Source organism: Phascolarctos cinereus, unplaced genomic scaffold (genome assembly GCF_003287225.1).
Source record: "Phascolarctos cinereus isolate Bilbo 61053 unplaced genomic scaffold, phaCin_HiC Scaffold_2;HRSCAF=192, whole genome shotgun sequence".
Taxonomy (NCBI): domain Eukaryota; kingdom Metazoa; phylum Chordata; class Mammalia; order Diprotodontia; family Phascolarctidae; genus Phascolarctos; species Phascolarctos cinereus.
In genome coordinates this window covers 89,416,681-89,433,984 of record NW_027555625.1, presented here as the reverse complement: position 1 = coordinate 89,433,984, position 17,304 = coordinate 89,416,681, and the positions used below count along the sequence as shown (strand labels likewise).

The window sequence follows — 17,304 nt, the reverse complement described above, 5'->3', positions numbered from 1 at the left end:
ACAACATGCAAACAAATACATACAAAGCAAGCCAAATACAGGACAAACAGGCAATAACTAACAGCGAAATAATTACCAGAGGGATGACACTAGAATGAATGTTTGTCAATGCTCCTCCTCCAATGCAGGACCCAGAATCAAGCAGAGTAGTCCACATGTAGTCTGATGGGTATAGGTTTGACCAGCAGCCATAGTCTCATACGTCCTGCCAGACTCACCATGGGGTTCATTTTTTGCAAAGGAATGTCCTCATTATTTTCTTCTGCTTTGATTAACTTCCCTCCACCACCTTCTCACCCTCCATTCTCTCCTCTACCGCCTTCCCATCTTCCCACTTCTATTACTTTGCTTAAGCAAGGATAATGCTCAAGAAAATACTATAAAATGGTTCATCTGGTTCAGGCCCTAGACTTATTTCGCTGTTATCAAGAACGCTCATGAGAAGACTAATCAGCACCTGAGAGGTTAAGACACTGACCCAGAATCACACAGCCCATGGGGGTGATTAGTGGGACTTAAATCCCAGCTAACTTGGTTTCCAGGCTAGCTTGCCAGCCACTATATCAAACAGCTTCTCATATGATGGGTATTCTAAAAAGTGGTGGGTGAAGAGAGTTTTTTCTTAAGGAAAACAGTAGCAGAATTAAGCAGCCACATTCTCAGTAGAGCCCAGGCCTGTCCAGGCTCCTCAGCGTTCAAGGGTTTGGGGATAAAAAAGCTCCTTCTGTATCTGACTGTCAAAGCTACTGGATGCCTCTGATTCCTAACCCTAGACCAAGGGTCACACCAGATTGGGTTGATTCAGGCTTGTAGGCTGGATAGTATGCTCTGTCTCCTTTATCTCTGGGTATATTAACAATGATAGAAAAGATAGTGCAAAAATTGGACTTAGGGCATTGAACTGCGGGTGTTGTTGTAATTGACATTAAACTCTCATGTCCAAGAGCTAAGTCCATTAAGACTGACTGCTTGCTTAGTTGCCCAGACACCAACCTGGTTAAGATCTCGCTCCCTTCTGTGCTCCTGGCAAAGAATGCTCCTCTTCCACACAGCACACCATAGTACTACTCCCTACTGCACCCTGCACACCCCAACACACACACATATGCACACATAGATACACACACAAACACACACACATATACACTGCATCAACAGTGTAGTAGGGAAGAAAGAACATTATATTTGCACTCACAGAGTCTGGGGGCAGCCAGGTGCCACCATAGAGCACCAGGTCTGGAGTCAGGACGACCTGAGTTTAAATCCAGCCTCAGACTCTCACTATCTAGGTGACCCTGAGCAAATCACTTAACCCTGTTTGCCTCAGTTTCCTCATCTGTAAAATGGGCTGGAGAAGGAAATAGCAAACCACTCTGGTATCTTTGCCAAGAAAACCCCACACGGGGTCACAAAGAGTCAGACACAACTGAAACAACTGGACAACAAAAACACCATAGAGTCAGGGGATCTGGATTTGAATCCCAGCTCTGCTATTTATTAATTATGTGACCTTGGGCAAATCACCTCATCTCACCGGGACTCATTTTCCTCACCTTTGTAAAATGAGAGTGTTGGATAAAATGACCTCGAAGATCCTTTCTAGCTCTAAACCCATGATTGGAACCCTAATCCTATGAGCAAGAAGGAATGAGGCGGGCCCACTCCGTGTCACCACTGTACCTGTGCAAAATAATGGAATTCTTGGGAAGCCACAGCTCCCAGCTTTCTGAAAGAATGGCCTAGTCTGGGACACCTTGTGTCAGGAGCACCTCTGAGCACCATGTAGCCAGCCACAAGTTGGCTAGGTCCTAACTCACCCATGATGGTAGTCCCCATTTTTGCTTCGTTTAGGAATGGTGGGGTTCCTTAGAGACTGGGTCACCCTGACCTCCTATGAGCATGCTGAGCCTCACATTCTTCCCTATGACCTATCAGCATAGCAGCTTCCCATCCCCTTCTGTCTCTCAGCTCTGTCAGAGAAAACCTCATGAGGAAGGCAGTTTGCCTTTTAAAATCAATGGGCCTATTTATAGACCCTCTACCTTACCTCCCCTCAGTGTCACACTCCTGTCTTCAGAAGCTGTGTTCGGAAACACACTTGGTGCTAATGGGTGAAACTGTTTTCCCACTAACGCTTATCCTACAGCCAAGATGCTCAGAGGATGCCCCTGCCTCACTCCCCTTCTGTGGTGGCTCCAACCCAGATTTGTGATTCTGCCATCAAATGACAATTGTGAAATTACACAGTTAGCCCTCTCTCATCTCAACTCCCAAAGAAAAGTTGTCTCTTGATAGGAATTCAGATACCTGGGGAAAACTGGAGATGTGGGAAGAGGGGAGGGTCGTGGTCCACCACAAGTTCCAAAGCTGCTCTGTAACTGGGCTTTCACATCCCCCATCCTGGAGAAGCAAGGCTTGTGCCTCTGAATGCCCTATGGCCCTCAACATCCAGCCTCTTTTCTATGAGAAGTCCTACAGCTAATGAAGCATCTCCCCTACCTAATAGCTCCATGTCCTGTCCCTCCAGCACTAAAGCTCTTCACAATCTGGACCTTTCCTTCCTTTCCTTGTCTTCTTATGCTTCATTGCCCTCTGTCCACTCTACAATCCAGTCATACTGGCCTATCTGTTCTACACATAAAGCACTCCATTCCCTGACTGCGCCTTTGTATTCGCCATCTCTTGTGCCTGGAATGCTCCTTCCTCCTCAGCTTTACCTCTTGAACTTCCCTGGCTTCCTTCAAGATTCACCCCAAGTCCCACCTTCTGCAAAAGACCTTCCCCATCCACCCCCAACTACGAGTACCTTCCCTCTGAGATTGCTTCCCAGTTATGTTGTATATACCTTGTGTATACCTAGTCAGTTTCATGTTTGTCTCCTCCATTAGAATGTAAGCTGCTTGAGGACAGGAACTGTTTTTGCCTTTCTTTGTATCCTCAGCACTTAGCACAATGACTGACACATAGTAAGCCCTTGTTAAAATGCTTAGTGACTGCCTCTCCACAGGCAGAGTTTGGCCAGAGGCCTGGACGTCAGATTTTCGCTGTCCTCTGCCCAGATTCAGCCTTTCTCCAACAGACCCCATTTCTGCCTCTCCTTTGTCCTGGAACCTACCCAGAAAGACCTTCTTCCTCCTTTCTTGTGGGAAGCATCATTTCAGAGAAACAATGTACCCTGCCTCTCGTTATGGCTCTGATCTCAACCTTGCTTTAATAGCCCATTATGATAAATTTTTCTAAACCTCCCTGGAACCTCACCTTTTATGGTAACATCTATGAGCTTATCTACATAGAATATAAATCAGGCCTTTCGTCTCTCCCAAGAATATCTCTTTCTCATCTGTAAAATGGGAATGATATTTGTAGTACCTGCCTCATAGGAGGCTGTAAGCCACATGCTTCAACTGTGAATAGTTCAGCTGGTGTTTTCTGCACTGTCAGGATGGGGAAGAGAAATGCTGGCTGACCATCCTGGATGAGGTACCCATATCACCCCAATCTGAAGACTTTTGTTGACTCACCATAGAAATCCGCAGGATTGCTATACCTCGGACAGGGGTAGCCAATTCCCGTGAAATACTTCACCATGTCCCGAGCTGCTCCTGAGTAAATGGTGATCCCAGAGGTCATCAGGAGGACCAAATCAAACAACTTGAAGATATCTGAGCGAGGCTGGTGAAGCGATATCAGCACTAATCTGTTGCCTTTTGCCAGCCTGGATAAAGTTTTCACAAGGTTATGGGATGTGAAGCTGTCTAAGCCCGATGTAGGCTCATCCAGTATTAAGATTCCTGCCAAGTAAAAAGACCACAATGACCCTCTGGTACTAGTGATGTAAGCATGACTATATAGAATAAAGTTCTTGGGTAAGCCATGTTTCTGTAACTATTCCTGGGTCCTGCTCCACACTGAGACATGGGAACAGAGACTTAGGAACATTTTCCTTGAAATGAGAAAACCTTCCTGCCTCCATACCTTTACCCTACCCATCCCCATTTTAACGTCTTAAAAGCTTATCAATCCTTCAAATGCCTTTTCCTCCATGAAACCCTCCCTGATTCATCCCAGCTGGAAAAGATCTCTCCCTCTTATAAATTCACAATGTAGCTTATTTGTACCCCTGTTACATACTTTTTGTATTATTCTATTTTGCATTATAGATAGTTTTGTACATTGTAAGCTCCTTGAGGCCAGGGAATTTGTCTTATCTATTTTGTATCCGTCCCTTGTGACTGTGTTTTGCTTTTAAAAAAAATTAAAAAGTAGAATGAATGAAACAGATTTGGAAGATAGAAAAAAAGCATACAACAAGGTGATTAAAAAACCCCCAGGTTAGGCAGGACTTTAGAAAGGAATAGTTCCCAGCCAGAAATTCCTCCCCTTCTTTCCTACCTATATAAATCAGATCAAATCACAATTCAGGCATGGCACAGTGGTAGGAACACAGCAAAGATCTGCCTAATCCCCGGCGATCAAGCATGACTGCTGCTAAACTATTCTAAAGATAATCATATCGTAAATTTAGTAATCTCCATAAATAGGCACGTGAGCTCCTTTCTCTACACACATAATCCCCAACCCCACTCCACTCCACATAAAACACACTCTATAAGATAATTCACAGTACATTTCTGTAGGGAGATAGTATGGGTTTGCATTGACCTGAATACAGCTCAAAAGCCAAGAGTCCTGCTGTGGTTGGTAGTGGAGGTGGTATTAGTGACAGATATACATAGCAAAGGCAGGAATATGGGCCTAGAAAGTGTAGTTACCTTCTTCTCTTAGCTTTTGTTTTTACTTAACCTCATTTTTCCAGCCAAGGAGGATTTAGGGAGACAAGCAGGCTTAATTGTTCTTACCCATAGGCAGCTCTCGCTGGAACAAGAGTCTTCTTTGGGACTGTCTTGACAATGGGTGTCAGTACACAGAATGTCCAGCAGGGGTTAAACAGGAGTTACAAGGAATTTCCAAATCTAAATCTAATTTCTAAATTTCTAAATCTAGTTGTGTGAAACAAGCAAAAAGACACTGGCAGTCAAAAAATTAGACAGTCTTAGTCTGCCACTCTTTGCTTGGCTTTTCATTTCTTTCTTTTTTCCTTTTCTTTCTTTCCTTTTTTCCTTTTTTTTTTTTGCTACTCTTATTTAGATGTGGTGGCTCACAGTTGTGGCAATGGACTACAGCCATTTGTTTTTTGTTATCATTTTGTATTATTGTTGTTGTTGTTAGCTTACAGTCACCAGGCCTCCACTCTAGTGATTACTTTACTTCTTGAACCTTCTATTACATTCCTGCTCAGCTCAAGCCATGTTTATAGAGCAATACAGAGGTGCGCTGGTAAATGTTTAACAAGAACTCTCTGGGGGAAAAAATGTAAGTACTCATACATCTTTAAGTTTAATCTTCATTATTAACATTTTCTTAAGTCTAGACAATCAGCAAAACAGTAAATCAAGCCGTGATTTGTAATGGTTGCTGATTTCCAAGGTATAAATGCTCACGTTGAAAATTCACTCAAAAAAAAAAACCCCTCAAAAGCCAGTAAGAGCTGGCTCCAGCCACCCCTGCATGTATCCCCTACTTGTATGTTGTCTATAACGTGGTCTGGTTGAGTGTTTTCCTTCTGTGGTGTGTGCCCCCTCCATTGGCGGTGTGTTAGCTTGAGGAGGGAGATATCTCATATATGCCTGGGCTTTTTATGTCTCTTTATCTGCTTTGTTCTTTTATTAAATATCATTTGTTTTCAACTACTGTATTCTCTCTCTACTTGGTAACAACAACAAAAATATCTAAGTTTATATAGTGCTTTCAGGTTTGCAAAGTGCTGTTCTCCCTTCGGGATCACATTTCTGCTCTTTACTGTGTCTGTCCCCTTCCCTAATGGTATCATCTCTTTGCTGGGGATTATTTAGTTCTCTCATTGCTGAGCTGCATTTGTTACCTTCTTCTGGGTTTCAGCTCTTTAGGGCTACCTACTGGCTCTGCTCCTATCACCTAAAATGTAGTGACTAGAAAGCCTCTGCCTGACAAAGGCTGGCTAACAGATCTTTAGTCTATTGCCAACACTATGAGCCACCACATCTAAAAACTAAATGAATACACACTGGTGGAGGGCTGGGGAGCTATGGTTTTGAGTAGATGCAGATTCACAGAGTGCCCTCAACCTGAGAGTTCACATGTAAGAGGAGATGCTCCAGGTGCTACATTTCTATTCCCAGGCCTCTAGGCAACATTTCAAAAGAGGTTTCCATTTCCTATCCCAACTCTTCTTTCACTGTTTCTGAATTAGTAAATTCCTACCTTCTCTGAACCACCTGTGAAGTTCCATAGAATAATTTACTCAGTTTATGTCCTTGAATGTCTTGCTTTCAAGTAATACTAAACCCCCTTGATTCATTTTAGGATTGGGTCCTTGTGGATATTTCTTCATTCATTAATCTAGTAATTCATTCATTCATTAAACAAACATTGACTAGTACACGCTATAAGACCTCGTGGAGGATATAGGAAGAATAAGTCTTTTCCCTCGTGGAGTTTACAATCTAGTAAGAGAGACTGTACAAGCATGAGCACATATGCTCACACATATATTACATATTATACACATATGTACATGTGTGCGCAAACATGTATGGGCTCTTTCTTATTAGATTGTAAGCTCCATGAGGGAAAGGATCATACCTTATTCTTAATCATATATATGTATGCATATATATGTACATAAACGTATGTAGATATGTGTGTATATTTGTGTATGTATATATATATATATATGTGTTTATATAACATACACATATATATACGAGAGAGTAAATGTGACCTGAGAGAGGTATATGCAAAGCACTCTGGGAATTCAGAGAAGGGAGAGATCATTTCCTGCTAAGGATATCCGAGGTATCACCTTGACCTTGAGTAAATCACTTGACCTTCCCAAAACTCAGTTTCCTCATCTGTAAAATAGGTACAATAATACCTATTCTCATGCTGATGCAAGATTATGTTGAAAAAGATCAAAACAAATGTAAAAATATTGGTAAACTCTAAAGCTACACAAATGTGAAATATTATTATCATTTATCATTAGTAACAATATTATTATATCATTACAGTTAGAATTGAACTAAGATTTGAAAGAAGGGTAGGAATTAGCCAGGAAGAGTGAGAAGAGGGGGGAGGACATTCCAAATGGAAGGAACAGCATGAGGAAAAGATATGGAGGTAGGAAGCCAAAGGTGGGAGAGGCCTATGACAGAATCGAAGTCGCATTTGAAGAAGATTAACCTTATAGTTGTGTGGAGTGTAAAGTAGAGATTGAAAGACCAGAGGCAAGAGGCAACTAGATGGCTTACTGGAATAGAGCACTGGGCCTGGAGTCCTGAGTTCAATTGTACTCTCAGACACTTACTTACTAACTTACTGGCTTACTAGCTTACTTGCCCCTGGGCAAGTCATTTAACCTCTGTCTTAATTCTTTGAAGAAGAAAATGGCAAACCACTCTAGTATCTTTGTCAAGAAGACCCCATGGTCCATGGGATCATGGAGATTGGAACACAACTGAACAACAGACCAGAGGCTAAGAGACCAGTTAGGAGGCGTATTACAGTTGTCTAGGTAAGAGATGATGAGGGCTTGAACTGGGATATAGGCAGTGGTAAAAGAATGGAGTAAACAGAAGCAAGAACTCTTGCTGAAGAAGGATCAATAGGATTTGACATCTTGATTGGATGTGGGAAGAAAACAACAAAGATTTCAGTAAGGATTTGAGATTGAGTAAATGGGAGAGGGAAGTCTCTGAACAAAAACACATATTCTAGGAGAAGAAATGGGAAATGAGGGGAAAGTGATAGGTAGAGTTTTTAATTTGTTGAATTTAAGGTGCCAGCCAGACGTACTGGTGGAATTCGTTGGAAACATGTGTCTAGATCTTGGGAGAAGAGGCAACAGGAGACAGACTTTGGGGGGACATCTGTATGTAGGTGACAACTGAAGCTGGGAAGGGGACAGCATAAAGAGAGAAAAGTGCCAAAGATAGAATTTTGAGGAACACCGACATTTACAGGAAGGGAAGGGTACCAACGGATGGCAGAGAGACCCGTGGAGAGGTCGGCAAGGTAAAAGAACCAGGAAAAAGCACAGTAGCCAAGGGAAGGGAGAATTTCAAGACAGAAGTGCTCACTGTGCAGTGCTGGGGTCCAGAAAAGCCATTGGAGTGGATGCCCTTGGCCATCAGGGACAACTTGAATACTAGTTTGTGTTTGTGTAGCACTTCATTAAAACTCTATAGAGCTCCTTAACATATGTTGTCTCATTGAATCCTGACAATGAGCCTGAGAAATAGGTGCTATTATTCTTCCTATTTTACAGGTGAGGAAATTGACTTCTTCAGGGTCACACAGCTAGTAATTGTCTAAGGCAGCATTTGAACTCCAAGACTAGTGCTCTATCCACGACACCTTGTAGCTGCCTATAGACGAGGAAACTGAGGCTCAGAGAGACATATCACTGCCTCCCAACAGGCCAAATAGTTTCAGGAGAATGGTGGTGGGGATGAGAACAGAAACCAGATTACAAGGAGCCGAGGAGTGAGTTAGGGGAGAGACAGTGGAGGCAGGGCTGGGTCATGCCTTCAATATTTATTCTAGTTGCTATTATAGCAGGGTACATATTTTTAGCCTGAAAGTACTGGATGAGGCAAGAGGAAGGGAAGGAAAGAAGATTATGTAGCCTTATTCATACAACACATTTATGGATTTTTCCAAAGCCTTTTGTAACATTTTGGCTTTACATAGGTGATCCTCACAACAACCTTGGGAGGTAAAGATTTTTACCCATTTTGAAGATGAAGAAACAGGGGTTAAGTGACTTGCCCAGAGTCACACAGCTAGTAAGTGCCTGAGGCTGCATGTGAATTGGATATTCCCTGATTCGAAATCTAGGGCTCTATCCACTGCCCCATCTAGCCACTTTTGTCAAAGATGGAGAAAGCTTCCATGAGTGGAGAGATGTTTCTCCCACACACGGGGCCATACGAACCACCACAATCCCCTCACCAGGATTCCACAGTAGCTGCACCCCGATGCTGACTCGTCTCCTCTCACCACCAGACACGCCCCTCACGTACTCATTCCCCACTCGGGTGTTCGCGCACTGCCGCAGCCGGAGCTCAGCTATCACCTCTTCTACCTAAGAAGGAGGAAACAGTGAAGTCACTGATTTCTTGCCTTTTCGAACATTATTCTCAGGCATTGTTTCTTCCTTCAATGGGCTTGTAATTCCCGCGGTTTCTTAATGGCAATAGCACGTATACAGCCAAACACTTTCACCAAAGTTCTCTCATACCTTTGTCCCCTTTTCTCCACTCACACAGCCCCCACTCTGGGGCAGCAGCCCCGTCATTGCCTCTCACCAGTATCACTGCAAAAGCCTCTCCCCATTCTAGCCCATCCTCCATTCGAGCTGTCAATGAGATGTCTTAAAGCATAGATCTAACTAGATCACTCCATGATTTGGGGGGTTCTTTTTTTTTTAAATTAATTTAAACTTAAATATTAAAACTTAAATACACAATAAGAAAAAAAAGAAACATTATAAACTTAAATACTAAATCTTAAATACATAATAAGAAAAAGAAAGCATTGTCATGAGCGCAGCAGAAGGTAAGAGAGAATTCAAAATATACAGCAATTAATTTCCCTTTCAAGAGAGCCTATGTAATACATACTATATATTGTGTTGAGAGCTATCTATCTTTTCTTTGCTTCCTTGTAAGTTTTCTTTTATTTTCTGCTGTGCACTTTTTACTTGGCTCTTCCCCACCCCCGAAGGCTACAGTTAAGCATGGATATATGTATGTATATTTATATATGTATGCATATATACACACATACATATATGTGTGTATATATGCATACATATACACACATACATATTTAAGGGGTTCTTCAATAACCCCAGGATAAAATATAAAGTCCTCTGTTTGGCACTGAAAGCTCTTCAACACTTGGTCCCTTCCTGCTTTTCCAGTTTTCTCACAATTCACTCTTTCCCATGCACTGTACATTCTGGCTACAGTGGCAGGTTTGCCATCCCTGGAAAACATGACTCTCCATCCCCTATCTCTATGCCTTTGCACTAGCTGACCCCTATGCCTAGAATGAACTGCCCCCCTCACCTCCACCCTTCAAGACTCATCTCGAATCTCACCTTCTTCAGGAGGTCTTTCCCAGTTGCACCAGAGCAATGCCTTTCCCTCTCAGATTATCTTCCCCATCCTCAATATATATCTTGTATCTACCTAGTTATTTACAAGTTTTTTCTGCCATTAGAATGTAACCTTTGAGGGCAGAAACTGTTTTTTTTTTCTTGGTATCTCCAGCACTTAGCGTAGTGTCTGGCTTATAGTAATCACTTAATACATGTTTGTTGATTGACTGATCTCAAAGATGTGAGTATGCCCTCTGATGTCCAATCTTTCCATTCCTCTTCATCCATGTAATTCTTGTGCATGTCCCCCCATAAATTATCTCCAGAGGATCTACCAAATATGGCAGCCTTCCTCTAGTTCTTTTAACATCATATAGATACTGTTAACAGGATTTTACTGAGCCAGTCTCTAACCAGAGAATGACAAAACAGCAGGCCAGAGACAAAAATGCCAACAATCAAGTAGCAGTTTAAATAATTAGTTTCATTATGAGGAACAGATTTGCAAATCGGGAATTCTCCTGATCAGAATCAATGAAAGTGGCACCATGGACAACACAGGGCCTGGAATCGGGAAGACTCATCTACCTGAGTTTAAATCTGGACTCTGGCACTTCCTAGCTGTGGGACCCTGGGCAAGTCACCTCACTCTCTGTTTGCCTCAGTTTTCTCATCTATAAAATGAGCTGGAGAAGGAAATGGCAGATCACTTCTGTATCTCTGCCGAGAAAACCTCAAATGGAGTCATGAAGAGTCAGACATGACTGAAAAATGATTGAACTGAATTACTTACCTCACAGAGCTATTGGGATGCTTGGGTAGATCTATTATTAAAGGTCACCAAATTTCATATTTAATATAGAATAGAGTGGAATAGCATCCTTGCTAGAATTCTTTTCCCATTGCCATCTTTTCTTTACTCATTCCTTCCTTACAAGATTTGGGTGGGTTAGGGGAGTTTCTCTAGGAAAACAGAAATTTGCACAAAAGTTGTGATTGTAGTTGTTCGGTCATATTCAACTCTTTATGACCTCGTTTGGGGTTTTCTTGGCAACAATACTGAAGTGGTTTGCCATTTCCTTCTCCAGCCCATTTTACAGATGAGGAAACTGAGGCAAACTGGGTGAAGTGACTTGCCCAGGGCCATACAGCCAGTTAGTATCTGAGGCCAAATTTGAACTCAGGTCTCCTGACTTTAGGTCAGGCCTTCTATCCACTTCACCAGTAACCTTCCACCCCCCAACTTAAACTCTGTGGCTTCATCAGAAACTCACCACTCACCCGCATCCCCCAAGACAGATCATCAGCTCATCTGTAACTTAGTTTAAAAAAAAAAGTCTTAGATTTGCCTGAAGCTCAGAAAGCGACTTCCCTACGAGCACATACGGCCAGCAAGTATGAGACGCAGGATTTAAACCCAAGTCTGCTGGATTCTGAGTCCTGGCCTCTGACCACTGTACCATCTTGCCTGGCCCCAAAGTGCATGATTATTGTTTGATTCTGTGAAATTCTGCTTTTGCCAACGAGTTAGGTACGTACCCTCTTTTTGCGCTCGGCGTGTGAGGAGGCTCTTGGTAGGCGGAGCTGCGCGACAAATAATAAGGTCTCCCACACGGTCAAGTTGGGGAGAAGGCTGTCCTGCTGCCGCACGTGGGCGATGCATTTCTTCACCAGCTGGGGTGTGCTTGGCTGACCGTTAATTAGAATCTGGCCCGACTTAACTTTGCCTCCACGTTCTCTGCAGGTAATCACATCCAGCAGGGAGGACTTTCCATAACCTAGCAAGGCAAGAGAAAGGTTTCTTCTGCCAGGGAGCTCCAGTTCTGATCCTGCTTAGCAAGACCTTTGGGAAATGGTTCTCATCCTTTGCCTCTTCTCCAAATACCCCAGTGTGCTAGGACTCCATCATGTGAAAAGTTGAAACTATCCCAGAGCAAACGGGGCTTTGTGCCAGGGCACTGACATGGTGTGAGGCTTGCTTCTTGCCTGCAGTGACCATCATCCCAGCACCCAACCTCACTTCATCTTCTGCCAGCTTGCACTTCAGGCTGCTGCCCCCAGGGTCACGTGGCTGTGGTACTCACTCCCAGGGCCCGCCTTACCTTCCCACCCCTCAGGGAGGGAGAAAGACAGCACATCTAACTCCACAACCCCACCAGTGATCAGACTGCCCTCTGTCCTTCTTTGCCTTGCCCAGCCTCTGCTCCCCCTCCTCCAGCTGAACCCTTAAATGAATTTGCAGCAGATGCTGGGATTCCTCACTTCCACCCTGGTTAAATGAATTTGCAGCAGATGCTGGGATTCCTCACTTCCACCCTGGTCAATATGCCTATTCTTGCCACAGCTGCATTTGAGGAAATCCACTAGAGCAGGGGTGGGGAATCTGCAGCTTCGAGGCCAAGAGTTTGGATTCAGTCAAAGGGCTGCACTTGAGGACCTAAAGGGCCACATGTGGCCTGAAGGCCGCAGGTTCCCCACCCCTGCACTAGAGGAAACTCATGCTGCTGTCCTTAACTGCTGTCTAGACACACAGATCAGCCTTCAAGATCAGCCCTGAACATGGGACTTTCTTATGGCCTCAGCTCGAAGCTTCAGGGCTTGACAACACCAGGGGCAAAGATCACGTTGGGTGGATTCTCACGGAGGCAAGATTCCAGGGACCATCCTTTACTTTTGCTTGCCAGAAAGATGCTCAGCCTCTCAACCCCACTTCCTCTTCTGGAAAAGGGCCGGAGTTAATTGCATTGTTAAGCAAAACTATTTTTGGCTCCCTGACGTGCCAGCAAATGTCTCATCATTCAAATTGTATTTGGTTCAGAAGCTGATTTTATGGGAATGACTAATTTGGAATGTTAATAGGGAGTCTTTTAAAAATGCACAACTCAAGCCTGTTTGGAGGAGTAATAAAAAAAAAAGAAGAAATAATAGGTTTAGAAATTATTTTTAAACTGCAGCCCATTAGAAAGGCGTGTTCTGACCTTCCCATGTGTACTTTAAAAAAAAATTTTTTAAAGCAAGTACCTAAAGACAGCCATCATTTGCTGTCCAGTTAAAACCATTCTTTCTCAAATGCCGTATTGATTGTCCCTGATAAAGAGAAGCAAAGGGATAATTTGGATCCACTTCACAAAAGCATTTGATAAGGTGTATCAGAAACTCTTAAAAAGCACTTGAGACCAGTTTGCTGAATGGCATTCAGACTCAGTTGCTCTCTCAACAGACAGCCACATCATGTGTGATTCCATCAGAATGGCTACTTTTTTCAGTGATATTCCCTCAGGTACAACTTTGATTTCATTACTATTTGTTCCTTTGTATAGACTCATTTTCTTCTTAAAGTGCTTTTTCAACCAGGGGAAAGTTCCATCATGTGTCTGAAAAATGCTCTGCTCTTTGCAGGTGTCTTGTTCACTCACTGCAGGCTATGTGATACCCAAAGTTTCAACTAGTGACCCCAAAATATTTTCCTCCCATGGTCAATTACGCCTCCTTCTTTAATTTAGGGCCCCTTGACCCAGGCTTCTTTGAAGAGCAGAGGTGCCCAAGCCACGTGGTCAGCTTTAGCAGACAGGTGGATTTGCATTTTTAGATTTGTAAAGCACTGTGCTTATGTTATCTCACTTGATACAACTACTCTGGGAGGTGGTAGTGGCTGTTGTCCTTTCTAGAAGAGGACCAAAATGACAACCCAAGTTACAGTGTGTACGACTGTGGCTGATCAGGCCAATACGAGCTTGGAGTGTTCTACCACGGGTCAGGCACAAATGGGAACATTTGGAGTGGCTTCTCTAAATTTGTGCATCTCATGAGCTATTTCAATTCTGCTTATCGAGCACAGCACCTTCCCTAACGAGGGCACACCATGCTGGGCGATCCTGTGCCAGTGTCTCCCATGTCACACAATCAATTCCAAACTTCTTCAGAGAGACCTTGAGAGTGTCCTTGTATCTCTTCTTCTGACTACCATGTGAGTGTTTGCCCCTAAAGGAGGATTCTCAGCTCTGTGAAGAAGCTGATATTATTATCCCCTTTCCCAGGAAATTGAGGCTGAAGGGGTAAAGTGTGAAGTATCTTGCCCAGGATCACACAGCTATTAAGTGTGTGTATGAGGCAGGATTCAAACTCAGATCTTCACACCTCCAAACCCTAGCTGCCTTGAGGGAGGCAGTGTGGCATAGTGGAGTGAGGACCGGCCTTGGAGTCAGGAAGACCTGGTTTCAAATACTACTTGTGAAAGTTATTAGCTGTGTGACAGGGTAAGTCACATAACTTCCCTGGGCCTCAGTTTCCTGATTTGTAAAATGGGGATGAAAATGCCTTTAGTACCTATCTGATGGAGTTGTTATGAGGTTCAAGAGAAATAATGCATGTGTAGCAGGGAGTCATGGGGGAACTGCTGATTTTCTGGGCTGGGCTACCCTCCATGGACATGGATGTGTGCTCTGACTCCTTTCTAAGCCCGGTCCTTGCTCAGATGACCTTCTGTTTGGTCCCCAGTGACAAGGGTTAGACAGAACAGTGCTGTCAAATAGAAATGGGGTCCATGAGATGTCAGAAGCTCTGCCTGTTTGTTGCCTGTTGACTTAGTTTTAAAATATGTTATTATCTATATTTGAATGTATTTTCATTTAGTTCTGGTTCAGGCTACACTTAGGAACGCTGTGGGCTGTATGGAAGGGCTGATTTTTAAAAAAATAACCTTATCTCAGTTTATGCCTTTCTTAAAGATAGAAGCTCTCTTCTAATTTCAGAAAGTGTAGGTATCCATCTATAGCCACTTGCCCCCAGAGTGACCACATTAGACTATGACAGACCTGGTAGGCTAAACTAGAATAATGCTGTGATGTGAAAGGAAATTCTGTCATCAGACATAAAAGGCTAACATGGTTGTATTCCACCGGTAGCCGCCAACTCTTGGACATTGAAAAATAAATGCCTTGTGCCTGGAGGCTTTGCTCCTCTGGGACACAGTTTCACTTGTAAGTTCCTAGATGGAAAAGTGGAAGGGCCTTGAGAGGCCATCTCATCCAATACTCTCCTGTCGCTCTTTGTTTTACAAAGGAGGACCCTGTAGCCCAGACAAGATGAAGCAACTTCTCCGTGATCATAAGGGTGTTAATTGTTGGAGCCAGGATTTGAATTCAGGTCTTCTGATTCCAAAACTAGACTTCTTTCCATTTTGTCATCCTTGTGCTACCAATCTTGCTGACTTATTGCAAGGAAAGCACGTATTAATGCGAATTATTCTTCTTATTGGTAGGACTTTCTCTTACACTAATGAATTTGAAAGGCAGAAGTGCATAGAGTACCCGGCCTCGAGTGAGGAAAACATGGGTTCAAATCTGGTCTCAGACACTTCCTAGCTGTGTGACTCTGGGCAGGTCACTTAACCCTGTTTGCCTTAGTTTCCTCATCTGTAAAATGACCTGGAGAAGTAAATGGCCAACCCCTCCCGTATCTTTGTCAAGAAAACCCCAAATGGGATCAGGAAGAGTTGGACATGACTGAAAAAAAACTACTCAACAACAAGAGTAAAGACTGTTAAACTTATCTATGAGGGGAGGAGTATAGGATAATAGCTCTGTTCCCAGTAAGTACTTATGAGGTCTTTTTATGGTGCCAGGATCATTTCCTGAGGCTAGTCCAGCCATCCTGAATGAATGCCTGCTGCTGTAGATTGTGAGGTAGACATCTAGCAAGTCCTTGTTCACTTCCATTCTGGGTCCTGGGTGGAAGTGGCGTTGACCCTGTTGTCCCCTCCCATTGGAAGGAGATGCATACCTGAGCTCCCCATGATAGCCAGCATCTGGCCACTCCTCACTTTCAGATTCAGATTCTGGATCACAAGCACAGGGGAATCCTGGCCTCGGTTCCACAAATAAGGCATTTTGAACTCGGTAAGTTGCTCATACCATGGCATGTGGGAGGCCCCTTTAATCTGGAGAGAAGGGAAGGATGGAGGATACTCTTAAACCATGCTCAGTATCATGTGGATGAGTATGTGATAGACTCATTTTAGACCCATCTCAATGGCCTCTGTCCAACTGCCCAGAACCATAACTAGGGTAGGGTGACTGGAGTATTGACACAAATTAGAGGAGCCAAAATTTAGAGAGACAAGCAACAGAGAGAGAGATAATTGAGCTTAGTACCTAGTCGCAAGAATAATGAGCTATGATAAGGGAATAGTGTCTGGTGTGCTTCCTTCCCTATGCTAACTTCTCCCTAGCCAAGCCCTGCTATTCTCCAGCCACCATTCTGGGTGTTCTGCTCTCTCTGTCAACCCTTTACCATGCAATATCTTGGGATCTCTTTTCCCACTGGGCCCTGTGTCTTGAGGTCTATGGTCTTGCCCTCCAAACTGAATTTATCTTTAAAAGTTTATTTGATGGTGCCTTTCATGCTGTTAGCTCCTTGGTCACATTTTGTCATATTTTCTTTCCTCCCTCTTCTTGACCTCAGATGACTATGAGCATTTGAACCCTAAAGCAGTTAGGTGGTGCAGTGGATAGAATGCCTGACCTGGAGGCAGGAAGGTCTGAGTTGGATTTGACCTCAGCCATGTATTGGCTGTGTAACCCTGGGCAAGTCACTTAACCCTATTTGTCTCAGTTTCTTTATCTGTAAAATGAGCTGGAGAAGGAAATGGCAAATTGCTCTAGTATCTTTGCCAAGAAAACTCCAAATGGGGTCATAGAGAGTCAGATATGTATGACTGAACAACAACAGAACTGAAACCCTAGTGCTGCTCATATAACATAGGCTCAAAGAATAACAACACATCTGCTACCTGTAAAGGAACTGACAGTAGCTGTAGATGAGACACAGATGAACCCAGAATGTAAGGTAGCTACAAGCATGTTGTTATCACCATATTTGGTGAAACAATTGATCTGCCAACAATGTTTATTAAGCACCTACTATGTGCTAGTAGGCCAGGGCCACTGCACAAGGGTCTGGGGATACAGGTATAAGGAAGGAAACAATATCTAGAATGTTTCAAGGAGCCATTCTGTAGGAACAGAGCTCCACGAAGGGAGTGGAAGCCAGCCAGGGTGGCACCCTGTCAAGCTATGAGAAGGGCTTGGGGATAAGGGAGA

The 17,304-nt window shown here is 43.5% G+C and overlaps 1 protein-coding gene across 1 annotated transcript in view; it reads right to left on the bottom strand.

Moving 5' to 3' along the window:
* ABCG8 (ATP binding cassette subfamily G member 8) overlaps positions 1 to 17,304 on the bottom strand; it is a 45,059-nt gene that overhangs the window by 13,159 nt on the left and 14,596 nt on the right. Inside the window, exons 3-6 of the mRNA XM_021001302.2 lie at positions 15,986 to 16,142; positions 11,744 to 11,982; positions 9,052 to 9,184; positions 3,522 to 3,791 (exon numbers count right to left, since the gene is read on the bottom strand). Of these exons, the coding sequence (XP_020856961.1) occupies positions 3,522 to 3,791; positions 9,052 to 9,184; positions 11,744 to 11,982; positions 15,986 to 16,142 (799 nt within the window). The remainder of the gene's footprint in view (positions 1 to 3,521; positions 3,792 to 9,051; positions 9,185 to 11,743; positions 11,983 to 15,985; positions 16,143 to 17,304) is intronic.